At 42.6% G+C, this 13,114-nt stretch overlaps 1 protein-coding gene and 1 pseudogene across 2 annotated transcripts in view; one reads left to right on the forward strand and one right to left on the reverse strand.

The window, feature by feature from the left end:
• Window positions 1-13,114, forward strand: part of GXYLT1 (glucoside xylosyltransferase 1) — a 105,058-nt gene that overhangs the window by 40,047 nt on the left and 51,897 nt on the right. The window contains exon 2 of one of the 2 annotated variants that reach the window (XM_070947955.1): window positions 102-194. The exons of the other annotated variant lie outside the window; for it this stretch is intronic. Coding sequence (XP_070804056.1) covers window positions 142-194 — 53 coding nt within the window. The 5' untranslated portion in view covers window positions 102-141. The remainder of the gene's footprint in view (window positions 1-101; window positions 195-13,114) is intronic. 2 annotated transcript variants of the gene reach the window in all.
• Window positions 1,681-6,407, reverse strand: LOC139319540 (E3 SUMO-protein ligase KIAA1586-like; annotated as a pseudogene).

The raw sequence follows: 13,114 nt of genomic DNA on the forward strand, positions 1-13,114 counted from the left end.
GTAATAACGTTTTCTTTAAGGAGCAAGTAAAATATTCCACAGCAATCTCTAATGATAAAACACAATGTTCATACAGGATTGTTTCTGTCTTATCCTGTTAGGTGTAAGAATATTTCTGTATCTTACTGGAATTCCTATTGGATGCTGCCTTCTGATGTTTGTGGAAAGAACTGCTTTTGGGAAGCTGCCCATAGGTAGGCTTTGCCACAATCTTAATTGTTCGATTAACAATTTAGACATGCTAATAAGTATTGCAAAAGGTAGAAAAATGCTGATGCAATTACCCAACTCTAGGTTTTTTTCTGCCACATTACTCTTTAATAGACATAAAGGTCATTTTGATTTAATTTATTTTTAAAAGGTTCCCATTTTTAAATTATGCATTTCTTTAAATAATATATACCTTAAAATATGTATACTAACTGGTTGTTGTCGTAATTATAATCTAATCAGCCTAAGAAAGTGTCCCAAATGTGGGTACGTTTTTATAAATGTCTAAAGTTATTAAGATCGTACCATAAAGCAATAAACTCTGCAATATATGTTGTAATTATGTGATTTTTTAATTGAAATTTTGCTGCTGATTGCTTTAGTCAAAATTTAAGATCGTGAAATATATTTTTGAGGAAAAAATAGAATCCTTTGTTTTCTTCCTATTGGTAGGAGATCAACAGAAAGAGGTATGCAATAGTGGCAAATATATATAGCTCAGGTGTAGGATAAGGGTAAAGGTTTGTTCTTCAAGCTTGTGGGTTGGTTTCTAAACGTTTCATTACCAGGCTAGGTGTACGGATCTTCCTCAACTATCTTCCCAAGAAAGTAAAACTCTTGAAACAATTTACATTTCAAAAGGAACTTTTACTGAGAGATAGTGATAGCAGAGAAGTCAGGTGGAATCTGAAATTCAGGTGCGAAGCATTAGGCTAACTTTTCCCTTTCAACCCCTCCCCCCCCCATACCCTGTGTCCATCAGTAGCCAATAATATGCCACAAAGGTGTTTTGGAAATCACTGAGGCTGGATGATGAAAAGAGTTTATGTTCGGAGCACTGCAACTTTGGATACCCAGCCTGGATCAGTTCAGAACGAGTCGCTGCAGATGGTGTGAACTCCCCCTCATTTTAAGCTCCCAAGCAGTTACAAACAATATTAAAGCGAAAGCATGCAAACTATGTGGCCCACGATGCCTCCCCCCTCTCTTCCAGAATGGCAGCTTTCTGATAGGGACCTAACACTAACATCTTCAGCAGAGTTTAGGGGATGTCAGTAAGAACAAACTTTTACCCTCAGAAAGAGGTATAACTGAATAGATAAATGTAGCCCTGGCAGAGCTGGACAGCCCTTTTCTCTTTTTTCCCTGTGATACATTACATCCAGTGGTGGGATTCGAATAATTTAACAACCAGTTCTCTGCCCTAATGACTGGCTGGGTGGTTGTGACTGGCTGATCATGTGACTGGGTGATCATGTGACTGGGTGGGCGTGGCCAACTCAACATCACTTCTTTGTCCTAATGATTGTTTTAAGTATAAAAAAAGATATACAAAAAGGTAGTTTATTATTTCATGCATATAATACTTAAATAAGAACAATAAAAAAGGTACACAAAACTAGATTTTGTTACAAGAAAGAGTTAAAATATTAATGAAAAACTACTAGATAACAAAAAACAATAAAACTGTTATTTAAGGTATTTTCAAACTGCTGTTTGATTGGCGTCCTCGCACTTTTTTTCAGTTTAACTCTAGCATCATCGGCTGTGTGATGTGCTCTCAACCATTTTTTGACTGTAGGAATAGGGACCCATTCTTGTAGAGGTACACTAATAGTCATTGGGTTTGTTATATTGGAAACAGGGGACTTCTTTCTGAACATATGATGTTCATTTGTGAAAAAAACCTTTCCGCTTCTGCTGAACTCACAGCAATTGTTCTGACAATATCATTAGCTTTTTGAATACTGTCAGGAATTGCATATTTCTGGGAATTTTAAAAAACATTTTCTATGAAATCTCGATAATCATTAATATTAATTTGATAATTAAAAATGTCACTAAATACAAGCAATTATTCTTCAGATGCTTTTCATGGAACTACTACTTCTTCAATATTCCAGTAATCTGGTTCAAAAAAATTGAGAAATTTTAATTTATTCATGTCTTGAAATTGGCTACCTGTTTTTAAATCCATTATTCACAATCCATTAGTCTTTTATTCAAATTTGTTACAATGCTTTCTAAAAGTCTTTCCTGAGGAAGTGCTACAAATCAGTGATTTTCTATAAATTTTATATTTTTAAAGGCTTCTGAAATAATTAATCCATCAATTTTTTTCATATGCACTCTTTTCCTTTCTAAGCATTTCAAATGCTTTAATTGATCTCATCACACGTTTTTCAGCCTTTATGATGTCTATATTTCTTGCTTGAAGTGCATTTGAAAGAAGAGAAATTTCATTTAGAATGTTGATCATCAATGCTAAATCAGTCATAAAATATATATATTTTCAAGACTGGCAGCCATACCTAAGTATTTTTCACTTGAATGAAAATAGTGATGTAGCACTGGATAAGCACGCCACACAGCTAGGGTTGACCTTAAACTACAAGCAGCCCATCTTGATCCCAAAACTCTACCAATCTTTATAATTTCAATTCCAACTTTTTCGGATATTTTGGTAAGTTCAGTTTGGTTTTTATTGGATTGATGAAAAATAGTATATATCTTATCAATAAATATTTTTAAATGATTTACTTGCTAAATCATTAAAAATGATTTACGTAAAGGAAATATCCTTTATCGATTCATCTAAAACAAGTTGGAGGCGATGGTTTAACCAGTGCCATATTATGATGTTTGGAAACTCTTTTGCTATTCTAGTGCTCACTCCAGATTTTCTCACAAGCATAACGCTGGCACCATTGGAGCAAAATCCTATTAAATGTTTTTCTAGGTAGTTCTCAGTAATCCCAACATTATTTAAACTTTCCATAACTGAAGAATATATTGTCTCTGCATTTTGTTTTTTCCAATTCAACTAGCTCAACAAAAATAGTTGGTGAGGTAACTGAATTCTCAACTTTTAAGAAAAGTATCAGAACTGGTTTGCAAGATATCGTTGAGGCTTCATCAATATACATACATACAAACATATTTTCAGATTTTTTCAATAATTTTAGTAAATAATTTGTTTTTAATTTCTTTTGCAATGAAATCAACTATTTTCACTGCAGTTTTACATGAATACAATCCTATTCCCATATCTAGTCCATTTTTAATTTGCACTTCTATGTCATCTATGTCTGAAAATAGTTTACATCTTCGTGCCAGGCTGTAAACTGTATTGAATATTCTATAAGTTGTACCTAAATATTTTTCAGTCATCCTATCTATTCCTTTTGTTACTGCATCCTGCTCACATTGTTTTAAGTTCTCTGTGCAAATGTTATGAGCTTTTGATGAAAAATGTTCTTTCATTTTTTTTCTTAGAGAAGCTTGTTGTACCTCTTTGTTTTTCCCTGCCGCCTCAATCTGGAAATATTTCCATTTTTTTGATATATGAACACTTCTTTCTTTTATGAAGTCAAATTTAGCACAGTACTTGCAACGTAACATTTTGTTGGAAATTTCCAGTCCCTCATATTTTTCTTTAAAGTTGTTAATACTGTTGCAATGTCCAACTGACAGGAAGATTATTTTTAATTTCGGAGTTATCGGTTCTTTCAGTAATTGATGTGCTGCTTTCTCCAAGTTGTAGTGGTTGTGCTTGTGATTGCTTTGGCTCATCCAAGGCCAATTCTATCGTATCTGATTCCGATCTTGGTTTCTTACTGAAGAAATCTGTCAAATTCTGTTGTCTTTTCATCCTGTTAAGGGCTAGTGCAAAAACAATAAAACAAAGTTGTAGTTTGGACTCGATTGTGGTTGTAAGTTGAGGTCTGTAGGTAACGGAAGGGATCTGAGTTTTCACCCAATAACGTACAGTCTGTTTGCATCCATTGTTGTGCACAATTTGTAATGTACTAATACAAATTGTCTGAAATGGTATAGGGTTTCCTGCCTGAGCAGGAGGTTGGATTAAAAGACCTCCATGGTCCCTTCCAAATCTGGATCTACTACTGGGCTCATTCCTCCCCTTTCCTTATTTTAACAGATTAATAAAGTTGGAAGGGACTTCGTAGGTCATCTAGTGCAACCCCCTGCCCAAGCAGGTGACCCTAACACCATTTCTGACAGATGGCAGTCCAGTCTCTTCTTGAAAGCTTCCAGTGATGAAGCTCCCAAAGCTTCTGAAGGCAACTTCTATTCCATTGGTTGATTGCTCTCAGTGTCAGAAAATGTGAAAGGCTCTATCAATGCAAATATGCCCTGCGATTGCTTGCTAGATTTCAATCGCAATCTCTTCCCCTCTCACTCTCCCTCCCTCCCTCTCTCTCTCTGACAGAAAGACAGACAGCCAAGCTCAGAGTGCAGTGCAGTATGGACCCTTAGATCAGTATTTTCAAACTTGGCAACTTTTAAGATTTCCACTCCCAGAGTCCCTCAGTCACCATATATTTAGATTAACATGAAAGTCCTACTTGGCTGGACTCACACATTGTGCAAAACTTTTTCTGAATTATATTCACAGTTCAAACGCAGAAAAGCTCAAGAACATTTCAGCTGAGCAGCTTTTGTGATTCCAGCCTAGCTCTTTTTTAAAATTGCTGGGTAGACATTGTAGGCTCTGTATGAAATTTATTTTCAGATTTTTGGTGTTGGTATCTTTGCATTCATGGTTGCTTTTATAATGCTGCTACAACTGCTCATTTGGCTGAAAAATGCAGTTTATACAGCATTTTATTGGGCTGAATGGCCCAAATTTCTCTGAAATCAGTGTGTGGAATTAGTCAGGATAAACCTGATGCAGCTTAACTTTTGTTCACATCATTATTTTGTTCCCCTTATTGAAATGATAAAAAGGGCATCGTGGTTTTTGTTTTCTCCAAGCACCATTAAGCAGAAAACGTTTTCTGGAGGGGAGGAGAGACTCCAGGCATGGGATTCACTCTGTCTTCTAGCTCTACAGACTGGGTTGTAATTTGAAGAGACACCCCCTCTGGTGTTCCAGTTTCAATGATGCCCTCATGATATTTCAGGAAGCAGCACCTGTAATGACACTTCAAGGATGCCCCAGACCAGACCCCTCTTAATGGTGGGGCTGGAGTCTCTTCCCCTCCAGAAAAGGGGTGTGTCAGATAGGACCAACATCGGTTTCCTGATAGGGGACTCGAGACTCCAGGCATGGGACTTACCAAACCAGGTCATCCTCACGGGTGGGTACCTGTCTGATCCTGGTTGCTGGGCGTCTCCAATACCTGCTGTAAGACTCTCCTGTCAAATGCTGCCTCCACCAAGGCGTAAGAGTCCAGCCTGTAATGTCAAATGAATGGCGACGGAGTCATCCAAGTCACCGCTCGACAGATCTCTTCCACCGAAGCTTGCGTCACCCAAGCTGCTGTGGTCTTCCGCACTTCTGGTGGAGTGGGCAGTAGTTGCCCTAGGTCTCAGCAATGATTGTACATCCTAAGCTCTGGCAATAGTCACCTGGATCAGCCTGCCAACTGTGGAAGCCGAAAGCTGCTGCCCCATAGTGCCTGGTAACTAGGACATAAAAAGTGCTTCCGTCTTCTGGAAGGCCCTCATAATTTTATATAGATGTGCAAGGCCCTCCGCACATCCAGAGTGTGCCATACATGTTCTCTGGAGTGAGATGGATTAGGGCAAAAATCTGGCAAAATCAACTACGCCCAATGAAACCAGGAGTTGATCTTGGGCAGAAAGGCAGGGTTCAGCTGCAATTCAACTCGATCCATGTGAAAAATACATAATTCCTCTCTCACGGAGAGTGCGTCCAACTCCGATATTCTCCTGGCCAATGTTATGGCCATGAGAAAAACCACCTTATATGTTAAAAAGGTCAGGTGTACCATCCTGAGTGGTTAAAAAGGAGCTTTAGTGAGTACCTGTAACACTTTGGAAAGATCCCAAGTCAGATAACGATGAATCACCAAAGGTCTTAAATTGGTGGCCCCTCTTAGGAACCTTCCCACCTCTGGGTGCTGTGCTATCAAGGCACTCTCCCCACAGGACCAAACTGAAGCCAGAGCCGCTACCTGCCTATGTAGAGTCAATGGGGCCAATCCTTTTTCCAAACCTTCTTGAAGAAAGTCCAACAGTTGTGGAACGGAGACCCTGGTGGCCTCAGCGTTCCATCTGGTGCACCACTCACAAAAGGCCCGCCAAGTGGCGTCATAAATACATGTTGTGGATGGTCGTCTGGCAGCCTGTATTGTTCGAATAACACCAGAGAAGAAGTTCTGCTCCTTCAGAAGTCTCCGCTCAACCGCCACGCGGTCAAATGTAACCATTGTGGTCCAGATGATAGATGGGACCCTGGCTGAGGAAGATCCTGTCGGGCAGTATCTCCACGGTGTGGCAATCAGCAAACCACGGATGCCTGGGCCAATGCAGGGCTATGAGAATTACTTTGTCCTGCAAAATCCGACTGACCACCCATGGTATCAGTGCTATGGGCGGGAAAGCGTAAAGAAGTCCCTGGGGCCAAGGGCAACGAAAGGCGTTGGACTCCCTCTGACCCCTGTGCTGGGAACCTGGAGAAGAAGTGAGGCAGCTGGCTGTTTGTCGGTGATGTGAAAAGTTCTAGACCAAATCGAACTGCAAATTCCTGGAACAATTCCGGCAGCAGGCACCACTCCACTATGGTAGCCCTGCTTAGTCAATCTGCCTGCACATTGCTCGAGCCCAAAATGTGCTCTGCTTTGATGGATATTAAGTGCTTCTCTGCCCAGCAACAGGGGAGCCTTGCCTCCTCCATCAGTGACCTGGAGTGCGTGCTCCCTTGTCGGTTTACATGTGCCTTAGCAGCTACGTTGTTGGTCAACAGGAGCACATGATGACCTGCAATCCTGGTCTTAAATTTCCTGAGAGCCAAGAGTGCTGCCCTCAGTTCTAGCCAATTTATGCTCCGACGTGACTCTGTCCTTGATCAAGTCCCCTGTGCCATTAAGTTCTGGCAATGGGCTCCCCAGCCCTCTAGACTGGCGTCCGTCATGACCACTAGACGATCCTGGTCCCTGAAATAACAACCTCTGACCATGTGACTGGATGCCCACCAGAGGAAAGAGGTCAACACTGCCACCGGTACATGAACTCTGACATGGGAACTGCCCCGGCCTGACCTCTGAAAGGGTAGTAGGAACCACTGTAAAGGTCGCGCAGGGAGTCTTGCCCAAGGGACAACATTTATGCAAGAAATCATCTTGCCTAATAGGGCTGAAAGTAAGTCTAGAGATGTTGCCTGGTTGGATCGAATCTGCGCTATCAGATCCCTGATGCTCTGCAACCTCTGGGGACAAGAAAACTTGACCCTCCAGGGTATCGATTATCGCCCCCAGATGTAAAAGGCAATTCGTCGGCGTGTGATGGCTCTTCTCCACATTGATGGAGAAGCCATGGGCCTGCAGGCATCTTACTGTAGTTTGTGCGTCCTCCCCCACTCATGCGTAAGATGTTGATTGGACCAGAATGTCGTCCAGGTAAGCCAGAATTTGGACCAGCCTGGGCCCTGAGCAAAGTTCCCAGCGCTGCTAAGATCTTTGTAAACACTCATGGCACTGATGCCAGTCCTAATGGGAAGGCACAATATTGGAGATGTTTGCCATTGTAGCAAAACCTCAGGTACTGCCTGTGTTGTTGAGAAATTGGGATGTGCAAGTATGCCTCCGTGAGGTTGATGGAGGTCAAGAAGTCTCCCTTTCGTGCATTCTCCATGATCGATTGTAGAGAATGCATCTTGAACCTCCGATACCTCAGAAATTTGTTCAGGCCCTTTAAATTGAGAATTGGTCGTAAAGCCCCCCCTCCTCCCCAGGCCTTTCATGTTACAAATAACATGGAATAATACCTGCTTCCTTGTTGTTCTATGGGAACAGGCTCCACCACCCGAATCTCTAGCAAATGCTGAATGGCGGTGTCCATGATGTTTCTCTTGGCCGCATCCCATGATACGGGGCAGCTGACAAAAACCCTTGGGAGGGGGGTATGAGAAATTCTAAGGAGAGACCAGATGTTATGGTCTCCCTTACCCACGCGTCTGTGGTTGTCTGCTCCCACTGGTCCGCGTACAGACCCAGTCAGCCACCAATGGGAGCCCTGTCCCTGAAGTCAACGGGGAGACGGAGGGGGACGATTACTTCTTCTGAGAAAAGGCCATTTATTCGTGGGGTGAGCCCTGTTTCTGTCTGGGAACCCCTGACCTGTCTGGTGATACTGAGTTGTCTGGTATCCTTACCCCTGAGTGAACCCTCTCTGGGCACGGTTGAAACTCGATCCCCTGTAGGGATGAAAATAAGACTGCCGAAAGGTGGTCATGGCTCTGTTATTAAAGCACCTAGATAGGGCCGGCAATACTTTCCTCTTGTCCTTAGCCTCTACTAACAGAGGGTCCAAGGATGCTCCAAATAATTTAGACCCCTTAAATGGGACTGACACTAGCCTCCATTTTCGTTTGGAGTCTGCCTGCCAATTTCTGAACCACAGCAGGTGTCTGTTCATGACTGTGGAGGCAATGGAGCACGCTCCAAATTGGGCAGAACTCAGTGTGGCATCTGCAGTGAATTCTGCGGCCGCTACTACTTTGTTAAACTCTTGATGGGCTGCTGAAGGTAAAGTTAAAGCCATTACTGGCTCATCCACCTCTGGCACCTATAAAAGTTCGGTAAGATTAGGAGTTGCATTATAAAACTTGCATTCACACAAAGTTGTGTTCGGATGCGCCGCCAGTGAAGCCCATTGTCTCTGGATCATATCAAAAAATAAAGGAGGCGCTGGAACAGAGCCTCTGTGGCAGGCTCTGAAAAGAGCAGCTCAACCGGATCCTGCATTGTCATAGATCCCTCTGGCCTCATATCTGCTGTGCCCAACTTAGTTGAGGCCTTCGCTTTGAATAGTAGGGCCTTGAATAAGTGGGGACGAAACAATCTTCTGAAAACAGGTTGGTCCGGTAAAAGACCCTCCTCATCCAACAGCTCCTGTTCTAATTGCCCTTCATCGAAGGACAGAGATTTGTCGGCCCCAGATAATGAGGCCAAAGAGGAAGAAGAAGAAGCGCTCTGCTGTGACAGCAGCTCCTTCTGTGCTGAAAGGCCCTGGTAGGTACCCAGAGTTGGTGCATCCACCAATAATGCTGACTGACTGTGCTGTTGTCGGCCGGTTTCAAAGCCGCGCAGTACCGCCTCCGAGATCCATTTCTGGGCCATATCCGGCGTACATGTGTCTCCACCCCTGGATTGGCGTGCCACCGCCTCCATTGGGGAAATTGAAACAGCTGTGGCCACTGTGGTTCCCCTGTACCCCTCTGCACTTGACTGCAGAGGTGACAACAATAGTGAGACCCTCACACTAGTGGAAGGGCCCAGCTCCAGCAACAAATCCCATTCCAAGACTGGTTCTGTCACCTGCTGCGCAAGTCCTGCTCTGGTCTCCACCACCCCTTGGGGGCAAAGTTGTTTGCGCTTCTCGGTAGCCTTTAGTTCCTTTTCTATCTGTTTCTCTATAGTATTTTGCAGCCTCTTTTCAACCTTCTCCTGAGCCTTAGATGGTCTCCTAAGAGATATAGCCTTGGCCTTTAGTTTGGCTGCCATCTCCTTGCTTCCCCCCTTAACTTTATGATGGCTGCATTTGGAGCGTCACCCCTTAGACGCAGTGGTTCTCAACCTTCCTAATGCCGTAACCCTTTAATACAGTTCCTCATGTTGTGGTGACCCCCAACCAGGGGTGGATTCTAAATTTTTTTACTACCGGTTCTGTGGGTGTGGCTTATTTTGTGGGCGTGGCTTGGAGGTCATGTGACTGGGTGGGCGTGGCTAGCTGGTCATGTGACTGGGTGGCCATGGCTATATGTATAGGGACTACTCAGAGGGCTGAAAAAAATCATTTCTGACAGGTCCTCGCACTTTTGACTGGTCCTCACACTTATGACCATCCTCACATTTATGCCCGTGCAGCATTCTTAACAACCATGTCACTCATTTCACAACTGCTTCTTTTCACCATGGTGATAAGATAGGGCAAAAAACGTAAAATGTGAGGACAGTCGTAAGTTCGAGGACTGGTCAAAAGTGCGAGGACCAGTCAAAAATAACTTTTTCAGCCCTCTGAGTAGTCCATGTGCACAAAAGGACTACCCAGAGGGCTGAAAAAAGGGATTTCTGACAGGTCCTCGCACTTTTGACCGGTCTTCGCACTTATGACTGGTCATCATTTATGCCCATTGTAGCATTCTTAACAACCGTGTCACTCATTTCACAACTGCTTCTCTTCACCATGGTGACAAGATAGGACAAAAACGTAAAATGTGAGGACAGTCGTAAGTTCGAGGACTGGTCAAAAGTGCGAGGACCAGTCAGAAATAACTTTTTCAGCCCTCTGAGTAGTCCATATGCATAAAAGGATACAGCAATAGAGCGGGATGAAGGAAGGGAAGGGAAATTAGAGTAGGAGTGAGGGTAAGAGAGGGAGGAAGAGAGGAGGAGAAGGAGAAAGGAAGAGGAAGTAGGGAGGAGAAGAAGAGAGGGAGGAAGAGAAAGTAAGAAGGAAAGAAAAGAGAGAGGTGGTAGGTTTGAGGAGAAAGATTGCTGTACAATAAAAAAGATGAAAGGGAAAAAAGCCAACCCCAAACAAATATAAAGATATTACGATAAAGAATGAATTGTTAAACTTTAAAGAATAAAAGAGAACAAATATGAATAAATAACAATAATTAGAAACACACATACAAACATACAATGTATTTTCTTTGAACAGAGTTTTTGGCCGGTTCACAAATTTAAACAGTGTTTAGTCATTTCAATTAAATTTACAATTTCTATATTTCCTTTTTGCCATATTTATTCCTTATCTATTTTTTTAAAAAACCAATATTACCCTTCATCCTCATCTCTAATCTTAATCAAATTCAATTTTTCCCTTCTATTCTATATTATACCCCTTCCCATTGTCATCTATTTTTATATTCATCCTCACATTGGTTAATTATGTAATATTACAGTTGTTTAATATAAATTCAACATTTTAATATAAATCAATTAGTTATATAACTACCTTTTTTGTATATTAATCAATATGAACATGAATATTCCAATTATTTCCATGCAATCCAATTTCTTACAAATCAATTAATTATATTTACCAATAATAATAAACCAAATAATTTCCCCCATATACTCCTCCAAACCACAACTTAACCATTTCTGCTTTCAACACAATATATAATTAATAGTATCTCAATTGTTACAATTCCCTAGTTAAATAGAGCTTTTTTTCTTTTGTGTTTTAAAATCTTGAACTCTCCTCTTTTGCCCTAAATTTCCCATTGTTTGCAGTTTTGCACCTACCTTTTTTGGTGAAGAAAAAGAAATCTCTCTCTGCCTCATTTTGCCACGTTGCAGCAACAGCAAAGCCAACAGCCTGCTTTACTTTCAGTTTTGTTTTTCAGCATAGCTAGGGGGGAAAAAATCTGCTCCAGCAAGCAGCAAAGCCCTGAGCAAAACAGCTGAGAGCAAATCAGCTGAGAGTCGGGAACCGATCTAATCAAGGGCTAATTAGCCTATGCTGAAGCTCCGCGGGCCAATAAAATTACAAAAAAACACCGAACTATTTGTTAAATTGCTGGTTCGCCCGCCCCTCGCCCACCACTATTTATTGGCAATAAATAGTGGTGCGGAGGGGCGGGGCAAGGGGCAGGGCGGAACCGGCAGAATCCCACCACTGGCTATAGGGCGGCCCTTTGAAGCCCCACGGCAAGAATTTAAACAGTTTTTTTTCCTCTAGCCATCAGCTGGGACTCAGGAGGCAGCAATAGATTGGGAGTGGGCGGGGTAAACGAACGGCCGGCGATCCAACAGAGCAGAGAGTGAGGGTGAGTGAAGGCGTGGGGGGGGTGAGAGAGGGCTTTGGTGACCCCTGTGAAATGGCCGTTCGACCCCCAAAGGGGTCGTGACCCCCAGGTTAAGAACCGCTGCCTTAGACCCATGAGGATAAGAACCCTCACCCAACTCCATCAGGTCATTAGATGAGCCTTCAGCTGCCATCTTAATGCTTTGAGTCTACCTCTCTTTAGAACAGTTGCCTGCAGTGCCACTGAACTGAAACCTCAGTCCACAGTAGGTCAGTCTATCGAAAATACTGAAAGCTGTTTATCCAGTAGCCTTTTACCACAGTACGTAATGGGGGAAGTCACAAAGGCTCTCTAGTCCATGGCACTCCCAGGTGGCACTCCCAAGTTCCTGGGCCAGACTCTGCTGGCTGCTGCAGCAGCAACCCAGCCTTCAGCAGGTGGGGAGTGAGTAGCAGCTTTGTGCCTGCTCTCCTTTTTACTCTCTATTTTTATCCCTTTTAAATCCTTTTAAAATACTCTTTTAACTTTTAAATCAATTTTAACCTTTATTTCCCCTTTTTACTTTTTATTCTCTATTTTTATTTTTAATTTTTAACTCTCAATTTTAATTTTAATTTTTAACTTTTTAACTTTTAGCTATCAATTTTACTATTCGAAAGGTTCACTTTTTATCCCAGCTTTTTACCTCAGCTTTTACTCCAGCTGGTGAAGCATTTAATGAATGAGAGGAAGTAAGTCTTCCCTACTAAGCAAACCAGATATCCATGGCAGCCATCCAGTGCTCAGACAACCTAAGATCCTGACTGTGGCTTATTCATATAGCAACTGATTTGCCCCAGGGAAGAACCTTTGCAGCTGTGTTTGACTGGAGTCCGGATGGCCTCTCCCAAGGGGAAGAAAAGAAAGACGGCATATTGCTCTCCAAACAGTAAGGAAGGTGGAACCAATCCTCAAAAGCAACAGAAGATTGACGGATTTTGCCAGCCTTTGCACTCAACAGTGGGTCGTGCATCCTCCCCCCTTTCCCTGCCGGTTAGCCGTGATGTTTTGGCATTGTTTGGGGATTCCCCCCTGGAGTGGGAATTGCAGGCAGAGGAGAATCAATCAGGAAGTCAGCTGGGAAGCTTGCGAACCCCTCTGCGTAATTTGATGACAAAT

The sequence above is a fragment of the Pituophis catenifer genome, unplaced genomic scaffold (genome assembly GCF_029215685.1).
Source record: "Pituophis catenifer annectens isolate HBS135680 unplaced genomic scaffold, rPitCat1.0.hap2 SCAF_7, whole genome shotgun sequence".
NCBI lineage: Eukaryota > Metazoa > Chordata > Lepidosauria > Squamata > Colubridae > Pituophis > Pituophis catenifer.